The 23,360-nt window shown below is 47.0% G+C and overlaps 1 protein-coding gene across 2 annotated transcripts in view; it reads right to left on the bottom strand.

The window, feature by feature from the left end:
- cpne7 (copine VII) overlaps positions 1-23,360 on the bottom strand; it is a 184,564-nt gene that overhangs the window by 90,197 nt on the left and 71,007 nt on the right. For both annotated transcript variants that reach the window (XM_078400853.1, XM_078400855.1), the window contains exon 4: positions 15,750-15,824. In XM_078400853.1, coding sequence (XP_078256979.1) covers positions 15,750-15,824 — 75 coding nt within the window. The remainder of the gene's footprint in view (positions 1-15,749; positions 15,825-23,360) is intronic.

Raw genomic sequence — 23,360 nt, 5'->3', positions numbered from 1 at the left:
AGATTAGGCCACCAAAATGGCCAGAACGTGTCTCACTTGGAGGTATGATCCGAGAACTGGTTCGACTTCATGCTGTGTCAATCTCCACCTTCTCCAAATCTATTGTTTCAGGCACAGCGGCCTATCGACGTAACTGGCAGAATTCCCATTCTCACGCATCAGTAACTGAGAGACTGGAATATGTCTTGCCATCTTGATTGCTTCAGCATCCTTTACATCTTTCGAATTGGACCAGCCCAGCATGAAAGCTACATGCATTTCTGTGCTTAGGAAGTATTAATCTTTAATCCCCATAAGCACTCACTGTAGCCTCGTCAGTGGTGCTCAGACAGATAGCCTTGCAGCGTGACCTTGAATAGATTGTGCTCACTACACACATGTAGAGTTCTTCCATTTAGAAACCTCTCCAGTTAAAAGATTACAGCAATTTGTACGTAATGCCTCTCTCCATCCCCAGAGCTCTGCTTACATATGCTATTGGTTGTCCCTTCTCGAAGGTCATTGCCCTTACTGGAAACATCTGTTCTTTCTCATCATCTGTATATCAAAATATCACAACTTAAGTAATCAGAATTATTTTGGCTAGAGGCACAAGAGACTGAAGATGCAGGAATCTGGAGCAACAAACAATCTGATGGAGGATGTCGAGTAGAACCTGTGGTGGTGGTGGGGGGGGGAGAGAATGATCAATGTTTCAGGTCAAAACCTTGCATTAGATTACAGAGTAACTTGTAATATTCTCCCAAAGCGAGCCATGACTCTGAATTGTGTAGGAAGGAACTGCAGATGCTGGTTTAAATCGAAGATAGACACAAAATGCTGGAGCAACTCAGCAGGACAGGCACAATCTCTGGAGAAGAGGAATGGGTGACGTTTCGGGTCGAGACCCTTCTTCAGACTGATGTCCTTTGGATTAAAACGTGGTCGTAGAGTTGGAGGGCAGGAGGAATCACAGAGGGGGAGCAGTGAGAGGGGATGTTGCCGAACTCTCGTTGGAGAGAGGAGGAGAACTTCTTCAAAGTAGACATACCTTGAGGAGATTTTGCAGTGGAACGGACAAAATGTGTAGGAAAGAACTGCTGATGCTGGTTTAAATCGACACTCTGATTTGTTCAATTATTTGTCCATGAGCATCTGGTCAGTATCATTATACATTCATCTCCATCAGGTAGCTAAATGGCATCTGTAGCTGTGTAAACGCCCTTTATGGGCGACTATTTGCATACCTTGGCAGGGTATGCAAGCAAAGAATTTCACTGTGACTTATTACAAGTGACAATAAAGTATCTATTCTATTCTATGGCTCATGCATCTCATTTGTATGGGTAACGAACACCAGAAACTTCTAGAAGAGAGGAGGGGTGGAACAAAGTCATGTAGATGAGAGGGGCTTCAGATATGCAGAGATGAAAAGACAAAAGATGTGAGATAAAGGATCTACCTCCCTATTAACAACATTCATTTCTGGAGCCTGGGTTTGGTAAGAATTCTCCGATCTAATCGGTTAATGGGAGTCACAATTGCTTGCCCTATTATACAAATCCCCACCCCCCGAGACAACGACATGCAGCTGGTTCATGTCAATGACCCATAGAAAGTCAGTACAATGATCAGCCAATGCCATTCCTAACCAACCCTCAAATCCTGAGTGCACATCCTGCACTCAAATTCACTTGGACTATCTCCGACACCTCCCTCCCCGTTCTCGATCTCACCGTCTCCGTCAACGTAGATAGACTATCGACTGACGTCTATTATAAACCCACCGACTCCCACAACTGTCTAGACTACACTTCCCACCCTGCTTCCTGCAAAGACTCTATCCCCTACTCCCAATTCCTCCGTCTACGCCGCATCTGCGCCCAAGATGAGGTGTTCCATACCAGGACATCTGAGATATCCTCATTCTTTAGGGAACGGGGGTTCCCCTCTCCCATCATAGATGAGGCCCTCACTCGTATCTCCTCGGTACCCCGCAGCTCCGCCCTTGCTCCCCCTCCTCGCAACAGAGACAGAGTCCCCCTAGTTCTCACTTTTCACCCCATCTGCCGTCGCATACAAATCATATTCCTCCGACATTTTCGCCACCTCCAACGGGATCCCACCACTAGCCACATCTTCACATCTTCCCATCTCCACCCCTTTCCGCCTTCAGCAGAGACCGTTCCCTCCCCAACCTCCTGGTTAACTCATCCCTTCCCACCCAAACCACCCCCTCCCCAGGTACCTTCCCCTGCAACCGCAGAAGGTGCAACACCTGTCCCTATACCTCCTCCCTCGACTCTTCCAGGGACCCCGACAGTCCTTTCAGGTTAGGCAGAGGTTCACTTGCACCTCCTCCAACCTCATCTACTATATCCGTTGTTCAAGATGTGGACTCTTATACATCGGTGAGACCAAACACGGACTGGGCGATCATTTCGCGGAACACCTTCGCTCAGTCCGCCTGGACCTACCTGATCTCCCAGTTGCCAAACACTTTAATTCCCTTTTCCATTCCCACACACACCTTTCTGACCTAGGTCTCCTCCATTGTCAGAGTGAGGCTAAATGTAGGTTGGAGAAACAGCATCTCATATTTCGTTTGGGCAGCTTACAACCCAGCAGTATGAATATTGATTTCCCTAACTTCAAGTAACCCCAGTATTCACTCTCTCTCCATTCCGCCCCCACCCAATCTCATAGTTCCCCAGCCCCGCACGGCCCGATTCTACCTCCTACCCAAAATCCACAAACACAATTGTCCCGGCAGACCCATTGTCTCTGCCTGCTCATGCCCCACCGAACTTATCTCTACCTACCTCGACTCCATCCTATCCCCCCTGGTCAAATCCCTCCCCACCTACGTCCAAGACACCTCACACGCTCTCCATCTCCTGGATAACTTCCGGTTCCCAGGCCCCCACTCCCTCATCTTCACCATGGATGTCCAGTCACTCTACACTTCCATCCCCCACAAGGATGGTCTCGAAGCCCTCTGTTTCTTCCTCGACCGTAGAACCAGCCAATCCCCATCGACCAACACTCTCCTCCGCCTAGCAGAGCTGGTTCTTACCCTCAACAACTCCTCCTTTGACTCCTCCCACTTCCTCCAAACCAGAGGCGTAGCTATGGGCACTCGCATGGGCCCTAGCTACGCCTGCCTCTTTGTCGGGTACGTCGAACAATCCCTGTTCCAGACGTACACTGGCCCCATCCCCGAACTCTACCTCCGCTACATCGACGACTGCATTGGTGCTACCTCTTGCACCCATGCAGAACTCACTGACTTTATACACTTCACCTCCAATTTCCATCCTGCCCTTAAATATACCTGGACTATCTCTGACATCTCCCTCCCGTTTCTGGACCTCACCATCTCCATCACAGGAGAAAAACTAGTGACGGACATTTATTACAAGCCCACCGACTCGCACAGCTATCTGGACTACACTTCTTCCCACCCGGTCCCCTGCAAAAAGTCTATCCCCTACTCCCAATTCCTCCGTCTACGCCGCATCTGCGCCCGGGATGAGGTGTTTCAGACTAGGGCTTCCGAGATGTCCTCGTTTTTCAGAAAACGGGGCTTCCCCTCCTCCATTATAGATGAGGCTCTCACTAGGGTCTCTTCTACATCCCGCAGCTCCGCTCTTGCTCCCCATCCCCCCACTCGCAACAAGGACAGGATCCCCCTCGTTCTCACCTTCCACCCCACCAGCCAGCGGATCCAACATATCATCCACCAACATTTCCGTCACCTACAACAGGACCCCACCACTGGCCATATCTTCCCATCCCCTCCCCTCTCTGCATTCCGCAGAGACCGTTCCCTCCGCAACTCCCTGGTCCACTCGTCCCTTCCTACCCAAACCACCCTAACCCCGGGCACTTTCCCTTGCAACCGCACGAGATGCAACACCTGTCCCTTTACCTCCCCCCTCAACTCCATCAAAGGACCCAAACATTCTTTCCCGGTGAGACAGAGGTTCACCTGCACCTCCTCCAACCTCATCTATTGCATCCGCTGCTCTAGATGTCAACTTATCTATATCGGCGAAACCAAGCGCAGGCTCGGCGATCGCTTCGCTGAACACCTGCGCTCGGTCCGCATTAACGCAACTGATCTCCCGGTGGCCCAGCACTTTAACTCCCCCTCCCATTCCCAGTCTGACCTCTCTGTCATGGGCCTCCTCCAGTGCCATAGTGAGGCCCGCCGGAAATTGGAGGAGCAGCACCTCATATTTCGCCTGGGCAGTTTGCGGCCCGGTGGTATGAACGTCGACTTCTCCAACTTCAGATAGCTCCTCTGTCCCTCCCTTCCCCTCCTCCTTCCCAGATCTCCCTCTATCTTCCTGTCTCCACCTATATCCTTCCTTTGTCCCGCCCCCTTGACATCAGTCTGAAGAAGGGTCTCGACCCGAAACGTTACCCATTCCTTCTCTCCCGAGATGCTGCCTGACCTGCTGAGTTACTCCAGCATTTTGTGAATAAACCGCCCCCACCCAAGTTGTACCAGCTTCAAATTTGTCTGCTTGAGTCTCATTGTCTGTACTCAATCTTACCTCGCACACAGCTAACAATGGCCTGTTTCCTTTATCGTCATTACATTTTTGCATATCTTTCATTTTTTTGGTCTATATCTCTCTACATCACCTCTCGTTTCCTTTTCCCCTGACTCTCAGTCTGAACATGGGTTTCTACCCAAAATGTCTCCTATTCTTTTTCTCCAGAGATGCTGCCTGACCCGCTGAGTTACTCCAGCTTTTTGTGTTTCACATCTGGCCAAATGACTGCCAAAATGGCTTACAAACACTCCTGTATGATGTCAATGTGGGAGGATGATTCAAAATACAGTTTGTGCAATTTTTCTGAAAGTCAAATATCAAATAAAAAATCAGTTGTAAGTGCTTTCTATTTGTACAGGTGTTCATAAACATTAAATGTTAAGGAGAAGGGAAGAAGAAAGTGATGCCATGTGTAATATTCAACTTTAGCGAACACCTGAAATATTTTACATAAAAAGCTGGAGTAACTCAGCGGGACAGGCAGCATCTCTGGAGAAAAGGAATAGGTGGTGTTTTGGGTCGAGACCATTCTTCAGACTCAAGAAGGGTCTCGACCTGAAACGTCACCTATTTCTTTTCTCCAGAGATGCTGTCTGACCCGCTGAGTTACTCCAGCTTTTTATGTATATCTTCCATTTAAACCACCATCTACAGGTCCTTCCGACACCTAAAATATTTTACTTGGTTCCTAGACGGTGAAGAGCTTGCACTTTAAGCTTTATGTTTTCCCTGCCTGTCTTAACGACGTGGCTCCGATCCCTTTATTTTTAGAAACATAGAAACATAGAAAATAGGTGCAGGAGGAGGCCATTCGGCCCTTCGAGCCAGCACAGCCATTCATTGTGATCATGGCTGATCGTCCCCAATCAATACCCCGTGCCTGCCTTCTCCCCATGTCCCTTTATTCCACTAGCCCCTAGAGCTCTATCTAACTCAAATATAAACTCCAACACACCGTAGTTGGGATCATAACAAGCATCCGTGGTTGGCATCGAACCCAGCTGTCTCCGGCAACGTAAGGCAGCGACTCTACCGCTGAGCCGCCGTACCGGCCTACGCAACATAGAAACATAGAAACATAGAAAGTAGGTGCAGGAGTAGGCCATTCGGCCCTTCGAGCCTGCACTGCCATTCAATATGATCATGGCTGATCATCCAACTCAGTATCCCGTACCTGCCTTCTCTCCATACCCCCTGATCCCTTTAGCCACAAGGGCCACATCTAATTCCCTCTTAAATATAGCCAATGAACTGGCCTCAACTACCTTCTGTGGCAGCGAATTCCACAGATTCACCACTCTCTGTGTGAAAAAAACCTTTCTCATCTCGGTCCTAAAAGACTTCCCCCTTATCCTTAAACTGTGACCCCTTGTTCTGGACTTCCCTAACATCGGGAACAATCTTCCTGCATCTAGCCTGTCCAACCCCTTAAGAATTTTGTAAGTTTCTATAAGATCCCCCCTCAATCTTCTAAATTCCAGCGAGTACAAGCCGAGTCTAGCCAGTCTTTCTTCATATGAAAGTCCTGCCATCCCAGGAATCAATCTGGTGAACCTTCTCTGTACTCCCTCTATGGCAGGAATGTCTTTCCGACATTGAGTACTGTCCCGTCTCTGCTGCTGCTGCCTTGACAGTACCTTCATGTCAATGCTTCCACTTCCCCACAGAAATGCAATCACCATTCCTGGCCCAGTTAATTGCTGCACTTTATCATGCTGCTTGCCCAAAAGGGAACTTTTAGCATATCAGCGGTGAGATTTTCACTCACAGAAATTCCACTAACAGAGAACACTTTGGATCAGCTCTGAAATTTCCACTCCACCATCTCCATACTCCATCACTGCCATCCTCAGCAAAAACTGGACAATAATTTTCTAAGTTATTAAAGTGGGGATCCAAGACAAATCAACATATCAGAATATTAGGCATAAGCCCGTAAATTCAGGAAGCATTTCTTCATCAAAATAGATGGTGGAAACTGGGAATTAATTTCCCCTAGAGTTTGGGCAACGTCAAAAACAATCTTTTCTAAACACTAGACCAACCACAATCCAAGTCAGACAAACCACAGAGTAAATACAAAAGGAAATTGGATGAAGTTGCTGGCAATTTAGCATTGATTGCAAGCTGCAAGTGATAAATTGAATTGGCCGCACATTTTGGTACGATGAGAAATGAACCTCGGCCTGAGTTTAGTTTAGAGATACAGCACGGAAACAGACCCTTCGGCCCACTGAGTCTGCACCGACCAGCGATCCCCGTGCATTAACACTATCCTACGCACACTAGGGACATTTTGTATACATACACCAAGCTAATTATGGCTGTACGTCTTTGGAGTGTGGGAGGAAACCGAAGATCTCGGGGAAAACTCAGACGGTCACGGGGAGAACGTACAAACTCCGTACAGACAGCATCCATAGTCGGGATCGAACCAGGCACTGCAAGCGCTGTGAGGCAGCAACTCTACCGCAGCGCCGCCCTACATTGGATTGGCCACCCATTCTGGTACGATGAAAAATGAACCAGCTCAAAACTGGGCTAACCTTGGCCTGGGTCTTGCTTGTTGTTCATGATTCAAAAGGAGTATTTTGAAAAACCACCTCAGATTACTTTAAGGGCAACAAATTGGCCATTCATTGCCTGCAGCAATTGCATAATGCTTGCATGCATGGCCAATGTTCATCTCATTTATACCTTTCTAAGCATGGCCCTGGGACTGGTCTCACACCCCAACTGTGTACTTGAGCAGGAGCCTCTCCTGTTTTAGTGGATGCACTGGATGAGTACTACATCCTAATGGCCATAATCACGGTCTCAGTACCAGGGTAGATTTTCATTTCGATTTTGGAAGTATAGATTGCCCATCTGTTACAAAATCAGAAGTATCTGTTCTGAGAGGCAAAATCCACAGTGACAATTGTTTTCCCAAGCAACAAACTGCAAATGATCTGCTCAGAATCAGTTTGCTCATTTAGGTTCGTGGATACAACTAAAATTGTTGTGAGTTTTTCTTTTAGTCCCTCGTCAGCTGTATGTGTGACACCATACAGTGACAATAAGCAAATCTCCCAAGCAGAAATCCTGATAAGCATATGGCAGCAGCTTTAGTTCCTGATGTGCACAGCGCATGGAAACATAGGACGGAATAAAACAAATTTGTTAAAATCACAGCCCATGAGAGCCCTTTCAATTTCAACCACATTAATGAAATTGTCTGGTTTGAAATTCAGGAGAGAAGTGGACAATAATAAATGTCGTCCAGGAATAACTTGCAAACTTCATGTATTTATCCAGTTTATGACTCATTCGGGGTACAAAAGAGCAAGGTGCAATTTGTTTGATTTTGTGCAGGTAGTAATTGGCGTCCACTGAACTTTGATTTTGAGTGATACCATCAAGAGTAAATGGGAGAAGGTTGAAGCAACAATAAACACACAAAGAACATGTTAACCCTTTCAAGCCTATTTTTATTTTGATGCAATGCAAGCGTGAGGTTTAATGTTACTGTTTGCAAATTGTCCAGCTTTGCAGATCCTTCTTATTGAATATTGGAACAATTATTCCAGTGAAGGAGGCCAATTGGCCCATCAAGAATGTGCCAGATCCCAATGGAGGAATCCCATTAGTCCCATCCCCCTGCTCTACCCCCAAAGCCCTGCAAATGATTCTCTCTCTAGCCATTCTTGAAGTTCTAAATTGGGGCAAGACCAACTTTGACAGTATCTGACTGCAAAGGGACTTCAGAAAGCGGGATGCTTTTAAAACTGTGATAGTGAGAGTTCAAGGTACACATGTCCGTGTTAGAGTGAAGGGTTGGGCAAAGAACCTTGGATGATGTGGGAAATTAAGGCTTTAGTGAGGAAAAATAAGGAAGAATGGGTCAGGTTTAGGCAGCTGGGATCGGAATCCACTCCCTGCAGGAGTATAAGAAATTGAGCATACCTGAGGAAATCAGTAGAATAAAAATGTGTCATGAGATGGCTCTGGCAGATAAAAGTATGGTAAATCCGAAGAAATTTATATTAAGCACAAAGGGTAACTAGAGATGGATTAGGGGCTCCCACATAGGAAGGATGAGGAAGAAGTCTTTTGGCACATTTGGTCTTCATCAGTCAGGGAATTAAATATAGAAGTTGAGATGTTATGTTCCGATTGCACAAAATGTTGATGAGGGCACATTTGGAGAATGGTGTTCAATTTTGTTAACCCTACTATAGGAAAGATGCCATTAAGCTGGAAAGAGTGCAGAGAAGATTAATGAGGATGCTGCCAGGACTCAAAGGCTTGAGCTAGAGGGAGAGGTTGGGCAGACTAGGACTTTATTCCTTGGAGCATAGTAGGCTAAGGGGTGATCTTATAGGAATAGACAGGGTGAATGCATGGAATCGTTATCCCAGGGTAAGGGAATCAAAGAGCTGGAGGGTATAGGATTAAGGTTGAGAGAGGAGAGGTTTAATAGGAACCTGAGGGGTATTTTTTTCTCACAGTGGGTGGTTGTTTATGGAATGAGCTGTGAGAGGAAGTAGTTGAGCCAGGTACAATAACTTTTAAATGATAATTGCACAGGAACAATTTTAAGATATATGGACCAAACACAGGCAAATAAGACGAGGTTAGATGGGCGTCATAGTCAGCATGGACGAGTTGCTGTATCATTCTATTATCACTACCATTCACAAACTGTTCATGTTCAGGTACTTTATAAATTGTTCAAGGATTATGAGTACATTACAAAAAATAAGCTACATTCTTGACTAAAGCAACCAATATTACATCCTTATTTAAATAAGCAACATGAAAATCTGTCAGCCTAGAAATTATATTGCATAGTTCAATGTTTAACGGTTTTAGTATCATTTTATTAGAAGCTCAATAACTGACAGCAATTGAGTACACACTGCATCGTTAACAAAAGGCATCACATTGTTTTGCATACAACAACCTGATATCAAACTGACAAGAGCCATTTTATAATACAAAAGTATCAGAAACAGGAGCAGGGCTGGGTCACTCAACCGCTTGGGCCTATTCTAGCAATGAGTAAGATCGTGGCTGATCCAATCCTACCCTCAACACATTCTCCCCATAACACGTGATTCCCTTTTGGCTTAAATATCTGTCATTCTCCAATACAATCAACCACTTCACCTCCACAGTTCTGTGTACGAAAGAATTCCAAAGATTCACAACTCACTGTGAGAAAGAAATTTCCGCATCTCCCTCTAAAATTGGTGATTCCTGATTCTGTAAACAAGCCCCCTGGTTCTTGTATCCCACCGGGCAGATGCCCCTCAGTGGTGACTCTTGCCAGCCCCCCTCAGCATCTTAGAAGTTTCAATAAAATCATCTTATTCTTCTACACTCCAATGTGTTTAGGCCCAACCTATTCAAGCTTTCTTCAACCTCATCCACTTTGACATCAGACCTCAATGGACGTAGTCTTAATTAGTTTTGCATGTCAGGAGCTATAGGGGGGGAAGTCAGGAGAAAGGGGTTGAGAGGGAAAGGTAGATCAATCATGATTGAATGGAAGAGTAGACTTGATGGGCCGAATGGCCTAATTCTGCTCCAAAAACTTATAAACTTATGAATAACCACTTCATCTCAGGAAGTGACCTCATGAACCTTCTCTGCACTGCCTCCAAAGCAAATATATACTTAAATGTGGAGACCAAAACCGTACTTTGAGTGTGAGTATTTTTTTCATGAAAAAATAAATATACAATGAAAAAATAGATAGAAACTAAGCAGAAACATGACTAAACTTTTTTTAAGGAATTTGGTGATCCGATTCAGATGAATGGGAATATGTTAGATGCGTCAGTTGTGAAGGGGCAGGTACAAGATGTATCCACTCTCTCACTACTTTAAACTCTATAATGCCCTTTGACTCAATGGTGTTTCTAGGCACGACGCGAGAGGTCAGTTGTACGTATGACCTGCATGTTTTGTGCTTCTACATTGCAATGTGTGAGCATGGAAGAACAGACCATCTAGATACAGGCTGTGGACTGAGCTATCAGTTCTCTATTCAGCTGTTGGCATGCTCTACGTATATTCTGGATCAATATGCATCTTCAATTTCTGTCCTCAACTTGTGTACAATCCTGTACACAAAACCATAATTATTTAACCTTTGCCAAGTCTTCTTGGAAACAACATACCATGATCCTCAAGACAGACACAAATGCCAGAGTGACTCAGTGGGTCAGACAACACCTCTGGAAAAAAATGGATGTGACGTTTGGGGTCAGGACCCTCCTTCAGACCCAACCCAAAACGTCACCTATTGATTTTCTCCAGAGGTGTTGCCTGATCCACTGAGCGACTGTGGCATTTTGTGTCTATCTTTGGTATAAACCAGCATCTGCAGTTCCTTGGTATTGTACAGGGCCCTAGTGAGACCGCACCTGGAGTACTGTGTGCAGTTTTGATCTCCAAATTTGAGGACGGATATTCTTGCTATTGAGGGCGTGCAGCGTAGATTTACTAGGTTAATTCCCGGAATGGCGGGACTGTCGTATGTTGAAAGACTCGAGCAACTATGCTTGTATACACTGGAATTTAGAAGGATGAGAGGGGATCTTATCGAAATATATAAGATTATTAAGGGGTTGGACACGTTAGAGGCAGGAAATGTGTTCCCAATGTTGGGGGAGTTCAGAACCAGGGGCCACAATTTAAGAATAAGGGGTAGGCCATTTAGAACGGAGATGAGGAAAAAACATTTCAGTCGGAGAGTTGTAAATCTGTGGAATTCTCTGCCTCAGAAGGCAGTGGAGGCCAATTCTCTGAATGCATTCAAGAGAGAGCTAGATAGAGCTCTTAAGGATAGCGGAGTCAGGGGGTATGGGGAGAAGGCAGGAACAGGGTACTGATTGAGACTGATCAGCCATGATCGCATTGAATGTTGGTGCTGGCTCGAAGGGCCGAATGGCCTCCTCCTGCACCTGTTGCCTATTGTCTATTGTCTATTATACTATGACGCTCCATCACTCATCAGTTTCCTGCATGTTCATCATTTTGCCTCTTGAGCTTATGGAACTTGAGCTTATCCTCCATTCGTGCCACTTTGTTTCAAGAGCTGGGTGTGAGTAATAGCCAGGGGTGATGTGCTGCCGGAGCTCACCGGAGTGCCGCTCCAGCACCTCTGTAAAAAGAAGCCAAAATAAACAGCGGGGACGTACAGGTATGTACGTCTCCAAAGACGTACAGGTATGTAGGTTAATTGGCTGGGTAAATGTAAAAATTGTCCCTAGTGGGTGTAGGATAGTGTTAATGTGCGGGGATCTCTGGGCGGCACGGACTTGGAGGGCCGAAAAGGCCTGTTTCCGGCTGTATATATATGATATGATATGATATGATATGATAATGTTAACTAGTGGGGAATTTACCAGCGGCTGCTATGGCACCAGTGACAGCTCCGGCACGTAAAGAATCAGCACTGCAACACTGGAAATAGCTCCGCCTAAGTTGACTTTTGTGAGATTTGGGGTAAGATTAATGAATCCTTCATTCAATCAGTGAGCAGGATTCATTTTGTGACAACAATGAGGAACATCAAATCAGCATTTAAACACAAAACAGTCAGGTGGTGATAAGAGTTAATCCAATAACAATTAGTTGTTAATGCCCTTATAATCCATTATTATTAAATCGCCCACTTGCAAAGAACATTTATTATTGAAATTCTCATTTTGCATTCATGATTACAGGAACCTTTATTTTAATGAGTCCATGCAAGTTAATGAGAGATGTGGGAGACTAAGTAATCAGTATATTGCCGTTCATTCATCCATCTTAACATTTCCCCAAATTAGACCTAGAATACTAACAGTCATGATCCATTAATGAGCCAATTTCTAGCAGCCCTTTAGCTGAGTCTGTTCAATCCCAAAAGTATTCACTAATTTACACCCTATTCTTATTCACTCTCAAAATCTTATTCCTACTTTATCTCTCCTTTTTATTAGTATTGATTTACTTTATATTTCATCACTTGCAGCTCACTTGATGGATTAATTATCTCTGTGTTTACCTTTCTCTCCACGTTCACCATTTTCTGATCCCTCTGTACACATGGCATTCTCCCTTCCCAATCCATTTTCTCCATTTTGACTTTTAATATTACTCGACATTTTCTCCACTTAAGCTCAACAACAAATAACATCTCTGGGGGATGGAATGGAACTGTGCCCTTGGAATGATCTGCCCCTGGGCTGGGCTGGCAGTCAGACTCTAGCAGAAAGGATGAATAGATTTGGAATAATGGCTCGAGGTTGGTTTAGTTTAGTTTAGAGATACAGTGCAGAAACACACCCTTCGGCCCACCGAGTCCACATCGACCAGCGATCCCTGCACATTAACATTCTCTTACACACACTAGGGCCAATTAACCAAGCCAATTATACCAAGCCAATTAACCTACAAACCTGCACGTCTTTGGAGTGCGGGAGGAGACCGAAGATCTCGGAGAAAACCCACGCAGGTCACGGGGAGAACGTGCAAACTCCGTACAGACAGCACCCTTAGTCAGGATCGAACCCGAGTGGCTGGCGCCGTAAGGCAGCAACTTTACTGCTGCTCACTGTGCCACCCAATATTAACCTCTGGTTAAAACCCAGAGGGAGCAGTATTTGATATTTACCAGATATATCCTTCAGAATGTAAGATTTTTTGTTGTTAAGGAGCATGGTAAATACACACATTAATACATGCTCTTATCATTCTTAATGATCAATTGGTGGGAACCATACCCCTGTTGAAACACCCCTCCCCGCAAACACAAACAACCTCTACACATAATCTAGGAGCTATATTAACATAAAAGTTAAAATAGGAATGAGATGAAAGATCAAAGATAAAAGAGTGATGAATAAAATATGTCAGCCTGAGAATATTATACGAAATAATAAATAACTGAACAAATTCAAGCAATGGTAATGAAAACGATGCGTAACTTTGCCCTGATAGCAGAAATGGAAAGTATGAACATACGGCATTGTCTGCACAGTATCGTATCAGTAACAATGTGTGGGAACTGAAGACAATATTTAGAAACACTCACAAAAAAAATCACACTGAAAATAGTGCAAATGTGACCACAGACAATGTGTGACTGACTGACCTTTAATAATTTAAACAATGTTGCCTCCAGAAACGATGAGGCAGGAGAGGGGGATGAGGCAGGGTGGGGATGAGGCAGGGTGGGGATGAGGCAGGGTGGGGATGAGGCAGGGTGGGGATGAGGCAGGGTGGGGATGAGGCAGGGTGGGGATGAGGCAGAGTGGGGATGAGGCAGGGTAGGGATGAGGCAGGGTGGGGATGAGGTAGGATGGGGTAGGGTGGGGTGAGGCAGGGTGGGGATGAGGCAGGGTGGGGATGAGGCAGGGTGGGGATGAGGTAGGGTGGGGATGAGGCAGGGTGGGGTGGGGTGGGGTGAGGCAGGGTGGGGTGAGGCAGGGTGGGGATGAGGCAGGGTGGGGATGAGGTAGGGTGGGGTGGGGTGGGGTGAGGCAGGGTGGGGATGAGGTAGGGTGGGGATGAGGTAGGGTGGGGATGAGGTAGGGTGGGGATGAGGCAGGGTGGGGATGAGGCAGGGTGGGGATGAGGCAGGGTGGGGATGAGGCAGGGTGGGGATGAGGCAGGGTGGGGATGAGGCAGGGTGGGGATGAGGCAGGGTGGGGATGAGGCAGGGTGGGGTGGGGTGGGGTGAGGCAGGGTGGGGTGAGGCAGGGTAGGGATGAGGCAGGGTTGGGATGAGGTAGGGTGGGGATGAGATAGGGTGGGGATGAGGCAGGATGGGGATGAGGCAGGGTGGGGATGAGGCAGGGTGGGGTGGGGTGGGGTGAGGCAGGGTGGGGTGAGGCAGGGTGGGGATGAGGCAGGGTGGGGTGGGGTGGGGTGAGGCAGGGTGGGGTGAGGCAGGGTGGGGATGAGGTAGGGTGGGGATGAGGTAGGGTGGGGATGAGGCAGGATGGGGATGAGGCAGGGTGGGGATGAGGCAGGGTGAGGTGAGGCAGGGTGGGGGTGAGGCAGGGTGGGGTGAGGCAGGGTGGGGATGAGGTAGGGTGGGGATGAGGCAGGGTGGGGATGAGGCAGGGTGGGGATGAGGCAGGGTGGGGTGGGGTGGGGTTAGGCAGGGTGGGGATGAGGCAGGGTGGGGATGAGGCAGGAGAGGGGTGGGGTGGGGATGAGGCAGGATGTGGTGGAGCAGAGTGGGATAAGGCAGGGCGGGGTGGGGTGGTGCGGGGTGGGGATGAGGCATAGTGGGGTAGTGTGGGGTGAGGCATGGTGGGGTGGGGTGAGGCATGGTGGGGATGAGGCAGGGTGGTGTGGGGTGGGGTGTTGCAGGGCGGGGTGCTGGTTGAGGCAGGGTGGGGTGGGGTGGGGTGGGATGAGGCAGGGTGGGGTGGGGTGAGGGTGAGGCAGGGTGGGGTGTGGTGGGGCGGTGCGGGGCAGGGTGCTGGGTGAGGCAGGGTGGGGTGAGGCAGGGTGGGGGGGGTGAGGCAGGGTGGTGTGGTGCGGGGCGACGTGCTGGGTGAGGCAGGGTGGGGATGAGGCAGGGTGGGGTGAGGCAGGGTAGGGTGGGGTGGGATGAGGTAGGAGAGGGGGATGAGGCAGGGTGGGATGAGGCAGGGTGGGGTGGGATGGGGTGGTGCATAGTGGGGGTGAGGCAGGGTGGGGTGGGATGGGGTGGTGCATAGTGGGGGTGAGGCAGGGTGGGGTGGGGTGGGGGTGAGGCAGGGTGGGGTGAGGCAGGGTGGGGTGAGGCAGGATGGGGTGGTGCGTGGTGGGGATGAGGCTGGGTGGGGAGGGGGTGAGGCAGGATGGGGTGGTGCGGAGCGGGATGCTGAGTGTTGCTTGTGGACAATCACCACCAGATGCAGATGCCTCGTGCATAAATGGAACATTAAAAACTGTGAACATGGTCTTCAAAGAAAGACAATGCCAATTTGCAAATGTAATGGCAACAGCAGGATGATGCATCCTATGTAATTATGGTTTAATCACTTGAATCCAAAATTATAATAGTTTCTCTGCGTTATGAAAGAATGTTACTGATGAGACATTACCATGTTCAATCGATACTCATGCAGAATCAACAAACTAAATACTAAATATTTAAATTTTGCTCAATTTCATTCTTAACATTATTCTTTTTTATGTCAATGATGAATACTAATGAATACTAATGCTCACGGTGATTGTAGACTTCCCGGCATATTTTCCATACTTTAAGAACAAAGGCTTTGTCATTTTCTTTTGAGCCACAATCTGTAAAATACAAAATCATATTATATAAAACTGAATGAACGATATATCATAGAATCATTGAATCAGTAACTCGCCCTTTGGCTCACCATGTCCCTACCAACCATCAATACCTATCTATTCCAATTAATGTCTTGGGTGTCCTGTAGCAATGGGACATTCTTAATATTTATTAGAAAATATTCGCTGCAGCTGAAGAATATAAAAATTGATCAAGTTAAATCTGGCCATTATCATTAGGTTAAACCAGATTTCATTTCAATGCTTCATAACAATCATGTTAAACAACTAAGGGTTTCCTGAGGGTAAAACTTGAGTAGGGATTTGCGTTTTATGACGTTAGTCATTGGAACTTTTGGAGGATTTGATCATGGAAGGTATAATTTATGAGAACCTGTGTCTGCACAATTTCATGAAAGCTGCTATTCACCGATCAGAACCGAGCCTCATTCCTCGCTTGATCTCTTTAACTTGCAGGAACTGAGGCAGATCGTCAGCTGCCCCAAGATTGCTGGCCATTTAATCCATCGTGGTCCCTGACACCGTCCTCCACTGGAAACTCAACCTCCAGCACATTGATATGACAGATGACAAGAATGATCCTAGGAATGAGTAGGTTAACATATGATGAGCATTTGTCGGCACTGGGCCTGCACTCGCTGGAGTTTAGAAGAATGAGGGGGTCCTCATTGAAACAAACAGAATAGTGAAAGGCTTGGATGGAGTGGATGTGGAGAGGATGTTTCCACTAGTGGGAGAGTCTAGGACTAGGGGTCATTGCCTCAGAATTAAAGGACATTCTTTTAGGAAGGTGATGAGGAGAAATCTCTTTAGTCAGTGGGTGGTGAATCTGTGGAATTCTTTGCCACTAAAGGCCGTGGAGGTAAAGTCAGTAGATATATTTAAGGCAGAGATAGATAGATTCTTGATTAGTACGGGTGTCAGAGGTTATGGGAAGGCAGGAGAATGGGGTTAGGAGGGAGAGATAGATCGGCCATGATTGAATGGCGGGGTAGACTTAATGGGCCAAATGGCCTAATTCTACTCCTATCACTTATGATTTTACAATCTTATGATTACAGTTCAGGTTATTGTCACATGTACCGAAGTTCAATGAAAAGCTTTTGTTGCGTGCCATCCAGTCAGTAGAAAGACAATACATGATTACAATCGAGCCATTTATAGTGTACCGATACAGGATAACAGGGCAGTGTCAGGGCTGGCATGGCCATTGAGGAAACACAATCTGCCACAGGCAATGATAGTCCAATTCAATACTACCATCGTTGAGTCCGTCCTCACCTTCTCCATCATGGTCTGCTTTGGCTCAGCCACCAAGCACGACATCTGGAGGCTGCAACGGATCGTTCGATCGGCCGAGAAGGTTGTTGGCTGCAACCTTCCCCCCATTGACGAACTGTGCACTACAAGGGCCAGGAAGATAGCGGGCAAGATCATCTCTGACCGCTCTCACCCTGGCCACAAACTCTTTGAAGCACTTCCCTCTGGAAGGCAACCCCAGACTGTCAAAGCAGCCACAGCCAGACATAAAAACAGCTTTTTTCCGCGAGTAGTAGCTCGAGGTTAGATAGAGCTCTAGGTTAGATAGAGTAGGTTAGATAGAGCTCTAGGGGCTAGTGGAATCAAGGGATATGGGAAGAAGGCAGGCACAGGTTATTGATTGTGAATGATCAGCCATGATCACAATGAATGGCGGTGTTGGCTCGAAGGGCCGAATGGCCTCCTCCTGCACCTATTTTCTATGTTTCTATGTTACTCAATAACCAAAAGTCTGTAGCTTCTTTTTGCTCTGGTTTATTTCACTCACATGTTTAAACCGTAATGTATATTCTTAATGTTTTAATGTTTTATGCTATATTCTTAATTGTTTACTGTATGTTCGTGTTGTTGCGAGCGGAGTACCAAGGCACATTCCTTGTATGTGTACATACTTGGCCAACAAACGTATTCATTTATTCATTCATTCATCTGCACTTATAGCACTGCTTTGCCATCTGGTGAGGCCATTCCTCTAGCTCACTGGCAATCAATGCTATCCCTGTTATTTAATGACCAACATTCATAAATGCACAAAAACACTTGGTTTTTTTAAATAGTGTAATTAAATCAATAAAGGGTCCATGTGCATTTCTCCTGTAGCACCTTTTTTCCCATACATTTGAATTCAAGAGAGAGCTAGATAGAGCTCTTAAAGATAGCGGAGTCAGGGGGTATGGGGAGAAGGCAGGAACGGGTACTGATTGAGAATGATCAGCCATGATCACATTGAATGGTGGTGCTGTCTCGAAGGGCCGAATGGCCTACTCCTGCACCTATTGTCTATTGTCTATTGAATTGAGCCATTGACTTACTGTAGACATACCCTGCTGCAGGAATCAGGCACATTTTTCCAAGCTGACATCTGGGAAGTCTGTGGATATTTGCACTCTCCCTTTGGACTCCGTGTGAGGAGTCCACCAGCACAGTGCGAGGTCAGTCCGCAGCGTGGTTGATAGGGTATGAAATGCTGCAATTAAAACAGCATTCACCTTAAACACATAGCTGCAATCGCAGAGAATGAGCAAAAGAAATGTAAACCTTCATGACTTGTGATTGGGCAGTGTTGCTTCCACACCTATTTACTTCATACCACAAAGTGGTCGAGTCATAGAGCATGTATCCAGGTCCACCAGCCAACCAATTGCATGCCAACCATGCAGAATCACGGTGGCGCAGCGGTAGAGTTGCTGCCTTACAGCGAATGCAGCGCCGGAGACTCAGGATCGATCCTGACTACGGGTGCTGTACTGTACGGAGTTTGTACGTTCTCCCCGTGACCTGCGTGGGTTTTCTCCGAGATCTTCGGTTTCCTCCCACACTCCAAAGACGTACAGGTATGTAGGTTAATTGGCTGGGCAAATGTAAAAATTGTCCCTAGTGGGTGTAGGATAGTGTTAATGTGCGGGGATCGCTGGGCGGCGCGGACCCGGTGGGCTGAAGGGCCTGTTTCTGCGTTGTATCTCTAAATCTAAATCTAAATATCTAAAAATCCATTGACATTAATCTCACACTAATCAGATTTATCTGGGGCTACACTTTTCCCATCCTGCCTCTTGCAAAGATGCTATCCCCTCCTCTCAATTACTCCGTCTCCCACCGCATCTGCTCCCAAGATGAAGCTTCCCATTCTAGGACATCCGAGACGCCCTCTTTCTATCGGGTTTCGGGTCGAGACCCTTCTTCAGACGGGTCTGACCCATCTCGACCTGAAACGTCACCCATTTCTGTAGCCTGGTGGAGGAATTCAAATGTGCCAAAGCAAGGCTGGACATGACACTAACAGAATCCCGGGACCCAATAGTTAGAGGTGTCGCTCCAACCCTAGCAACAGGGAAGAAATGGACTCCAGCAGCAGTGGTACAGGATGCAAAATCTGTCCTCCGACACTGGGACATAGTGGGCCATGTCCAACAAGGCCGAGGGGGCTTTGGCCTGGGAGTAATGAAACCTACCTGGCAAAAGGCTACTCCAGCTGAACGTCGGCACCTGGTGGTGGAGGAGGTGCGCCGCCAAGAAGAAGCAGCCAGGTGTGCCAAAGCTATATCTCAAGCCAAGCAAGGCCGCTGGATGAGGTGGGATAGCATTGAGAGGAGGAAGATCACATGGAGTGAGCTGTGGAACATGGAGTCAAGTATGTTGAGCTTTATTATCAGAGCTACATATGATGTCCTTCCCTCTCCCACAAACTTAAATCTTTGGCTGGGAGAGGATCCAGCCTGCCCACTGTGTGCAGTTCCAGCAAACCTCAAGCACATCCTGGTCGGTTGTAAGACCAGCCTAACACAAGGCAGATACACCTGGCAACACAACCAGGTGCTGAGGTGTTTGGCAGCTGCACTCGAGTGCAAGAGAGTTACCACCAACGCCATGCCTATCAGTGCCCAGCTAACATTCCCGCAAATCCCATCGTTCATCCGGGAAGGAGAGAAACGGAAGACTACCACCTCGCCTCTCAACTCATGCCCACTGAGCGCAGCCAGAGACTGGGAAATGCGGGTTGACCTAGGCCAGAGGCTTTCCTTCCCAGTTGAAATCGCAGCTACCAACCTGCGACCAGACCTCGTCCTCTGGTCCAACTCCTGTCGGCATGTTTACATCATTGAGCTGATGGTGCCCTGGGAGGAGGCTGTGGACGAAGCATTTGAAAGGAAAAGGCTGAGATATTCCAACCTTGCAGTAGAGGCAGAGGAGCGAGGTTGGAGTGTAAGAGTGCGTCCCGTGGAGGTGGGGTGCAGGGGCTTTGTAGCCAGTTCCACTGCAAGGCTCCTGAGGGAAGTTGGAGTCAGAGGGCAGGCCCAAAGGAGGGCAATCAAAGAACTTGCAAATGCCGCCGAACGGAGCAGTCACTGGCTGTGGCTGAAAAGAAAAGATACTGTCTGGGCTGCCATGTGACCATCTAGAGGCTAACCATAAAACACACACCCAGGTCTGATCACCCTGCGGTGGGCCTGCCTCGACTGAGGGTGTCTTGTGATAAAAGGCCGAAACACCCAGTGACGTTGAGGTACACAACTGAAGATGTGTCTGAATGGTAGTAACATCACCTAGTGGTCACCCCCAAGAACAACACCAGTCAATTGTAGTGCAAACCTTAGGGATTGTAACAGCTAGTCCTACTAATCAATCACACTAATCAGATTTATCTGGGCTACACTTTTCCCATCCTGCCTCTTGCAAAGATGCTATCCCCTCCTCTCAATTACTCCGTCTCCCACCGCATCTGCTCCCAAGATGAAGCTTCCCATTCTAGGACATCTGAGACGCCCTCTTTCTATCGGGTTTCGGGTCGAGACCCTTCTTCAGACGGGTCTGACCCATCTCAACCAGAAACGTCACCCATTTCTTCGCTCCAGAAATGCTGCCTGTCCCATTGAGTTACTCCAGCACTTTGTGTCTATTTTCGGTTTAAACCAGCATTTGCAGTTCCTTCCTCCACCTGTCCATCGCCAAGCTTTATTCTGTCCCTCCTCTCTCTTCCAGTTTTCTCCCACCCCGCCTCACCACAATAAGTCTGAAGAAGGGTCCCAACCAGAAATACCACTTGTCCATGTCCTCCAAAGATTGTATGTAGCCTGACCTGCTGAGTTACCCCAGCTCTTTCTGATTTTCTTTTAGTAAACCAGCATTTACAGTACCCTGCATCTGCAATCCCATACAATTACTAAGTTTAGGCTGGATCATTTCGGAAAAGGTTGCCCTAAATTAAAACCACTGCTACTATGAATGTAATAACGTTCTGTCATTCAGAAATAAATATTGCTGACCATTTTGAGCAATTGCAAAATGCCAGTGCACTCTGACCAGAATGGCAGACCTGGGCGAATGGAAATCAATGCCAGTAAACCTTCCATAATGTCAGAAAAGTCCAGACACGTATTTTTGTTTGCCTTGCAGCTGTTGCCTATATTATTATGAAATGTCAGACAGAAAATATTGATGATTTATGTTCGAACAGGGCTCCAGCTATGTAACATGCTAATCATAGGTGAATAATATATGGTTTTCATTGTGTAGGAAAGCTTTATTGATGAAATTCATTTATAATTAGTTAAATCACCATGGTATGTTTTCTGCCTTGATACACATGCTCTCAACTGCATATAAATACATGTATAAATCTTGTGTTTGGCATTGGGTGCTGGTAACAAGAGTCATAGAGTTACAGAGTCAGAGAGTCATACAGTGCAGAAACAGCTTCTTCAGCCAAACTTGCCCCATCTACATTAGTCCCATGCCAACCACGATGCCCCATCTACATTAGTCCCATGCCAACCACAATGCCCCATCTACATTAGTCCCATGCCAACCACAATGCCCCATCTACATTAGTCCCATGCCAACCACAATGCCCCATCTACATTAGTCCCATGCCAACCAAGATGCCCCATCTACATTAGTCCCATGCCAACCACAATGCCCCATCTACATTAGTCCCATGCCAACCACAATGCCCCATCTACATTAGTCCCATGCCAACCAAGATGCCCCATCTACATTAGTCCCATGCCAACCACGATGCCCCATCTACATTAGTCCCATCTGCCTGCATTTGTTCCATATCCCACTAAACCTTTCCTATCCATGCACCTGGCCAAATATCTTTTAAATGTAGTGATAGTACCTGCCTCAACAACCTCCTCTGGCAGCCCGTTGCATATTCCCACCACCCTCTGTGTGGAAAAGTTGCCCGTCGGGTTCACATTAAATCTTTCCCCGCTCACCTTAAACCTATGTCCTCTGATTCTTGATTCCCCTGCTCTGGGTAAAAGACTCTGCATCTACCCGACCTATTCTCCTCCTGACCTTAAACACCTCTATAAGATTCCCCCCCCCCCCCCTCCCTTAGTCTCCTGCACTCCAAAGTATAAAGTGCTAGCCTGCCCAACCTCGGGCCCTCTAGTCCTGGCAACATCCTCATAAATCTTCTCTGCACTCTTTCCAGCTTGACAACATCCTTCCTATAGCAAAATTGCTAAAAGTGAACACAATGCTCCAAATGCGATCTCTCCAACGTCTTGTTCAACTGCAACATAACCTCCCAAAGTCTATACCCAATACCCTCTAATTGATGAATGCCAATGGATCGAAAGCTTTCATAACCAACCTATCTACCTGTGAAGCCATTTCTAGGGAGTTATGTACCTGCACTCCTGGATGCCTCTGCCCTTTGGTCCTGCCATTCATTATGAAGGTCCTACCCTATTTGACTTCCCAATGTGCAATACCTCGCACTTATCTGCATTAGATTCCATTATCTATTCTTCAGTCCATGAACACAACTGATCAAGATCCTGCTGTAATGTTTGATAACCATCTTCGCTATCTACAATACCACCCACTGTAGCTTCATCTGCAAACTTACAATAGACAATAGACAATAGACAATAGGTGCAGGAGGAGGCCATTCGGCCCTTCGAGCCAGCACCGCCATTCAATGTGATCATGGCTGATCATTCTCAATCTGTACCCCGTTCCTGCCTTCTGCCCATACCCCCTGACTCCGCTATCCTTAAGAGCTCTATCCAGCTCTCTCTTGAATGCATTCAGAGAATTGGCCTCCACTGCCTTCTGAGACAGAGAATTCCACAGATTCACAACTCTCTGACTGAAAAAGTTTTTCCTCATCTCAGTTCTAAATGGCCTGCCCCTTATTCTTAAACTGTGGCCCCTTGTTCTGGACTCCCCCAACATTGGGAACATGTTTCCTGCCTCTAACGTGTCCAACCCCTTAATAATCTTGTACATTTCGATAAGATCCCCTCTCATCCTTCTAAATTTCAGTGTATACAAGCCTAGTCGCTCCAGTCTTTCAACATATGATAGTCCTGCCATTCCGGGAATTAACCTAGTAAACCTACGCTGCACGCCCTCAATAGCAAGAATATCCTTCCTCAAATTTGGAGACCAAAACTGCACACAGTACTCCAGGTGCGATCTCACTAGGGCCCTGTACAACTGCAGAAGGACCTCTTTGCTCCT

This window comes from Rhinoraja longicauda, chromosome 6 (assembly GCF_053455715.1).
Source record: "Rhinoraja longicauda isolate Sanriku21f chromosome 6, sRhiLon1.1, whole genome shotgun sequence".
In the NCBI taxonomy this organism is placed as follows: Eukaryota; Metazoa; Chordata; class Chondrichthyes; order Rajiformes; family Arhynchobatidae; genus Rhinoraja; species Rhinoraja longicauda.
This window is presented reverse-complemented; position numbering and strand designations above follow the sequence as displayed.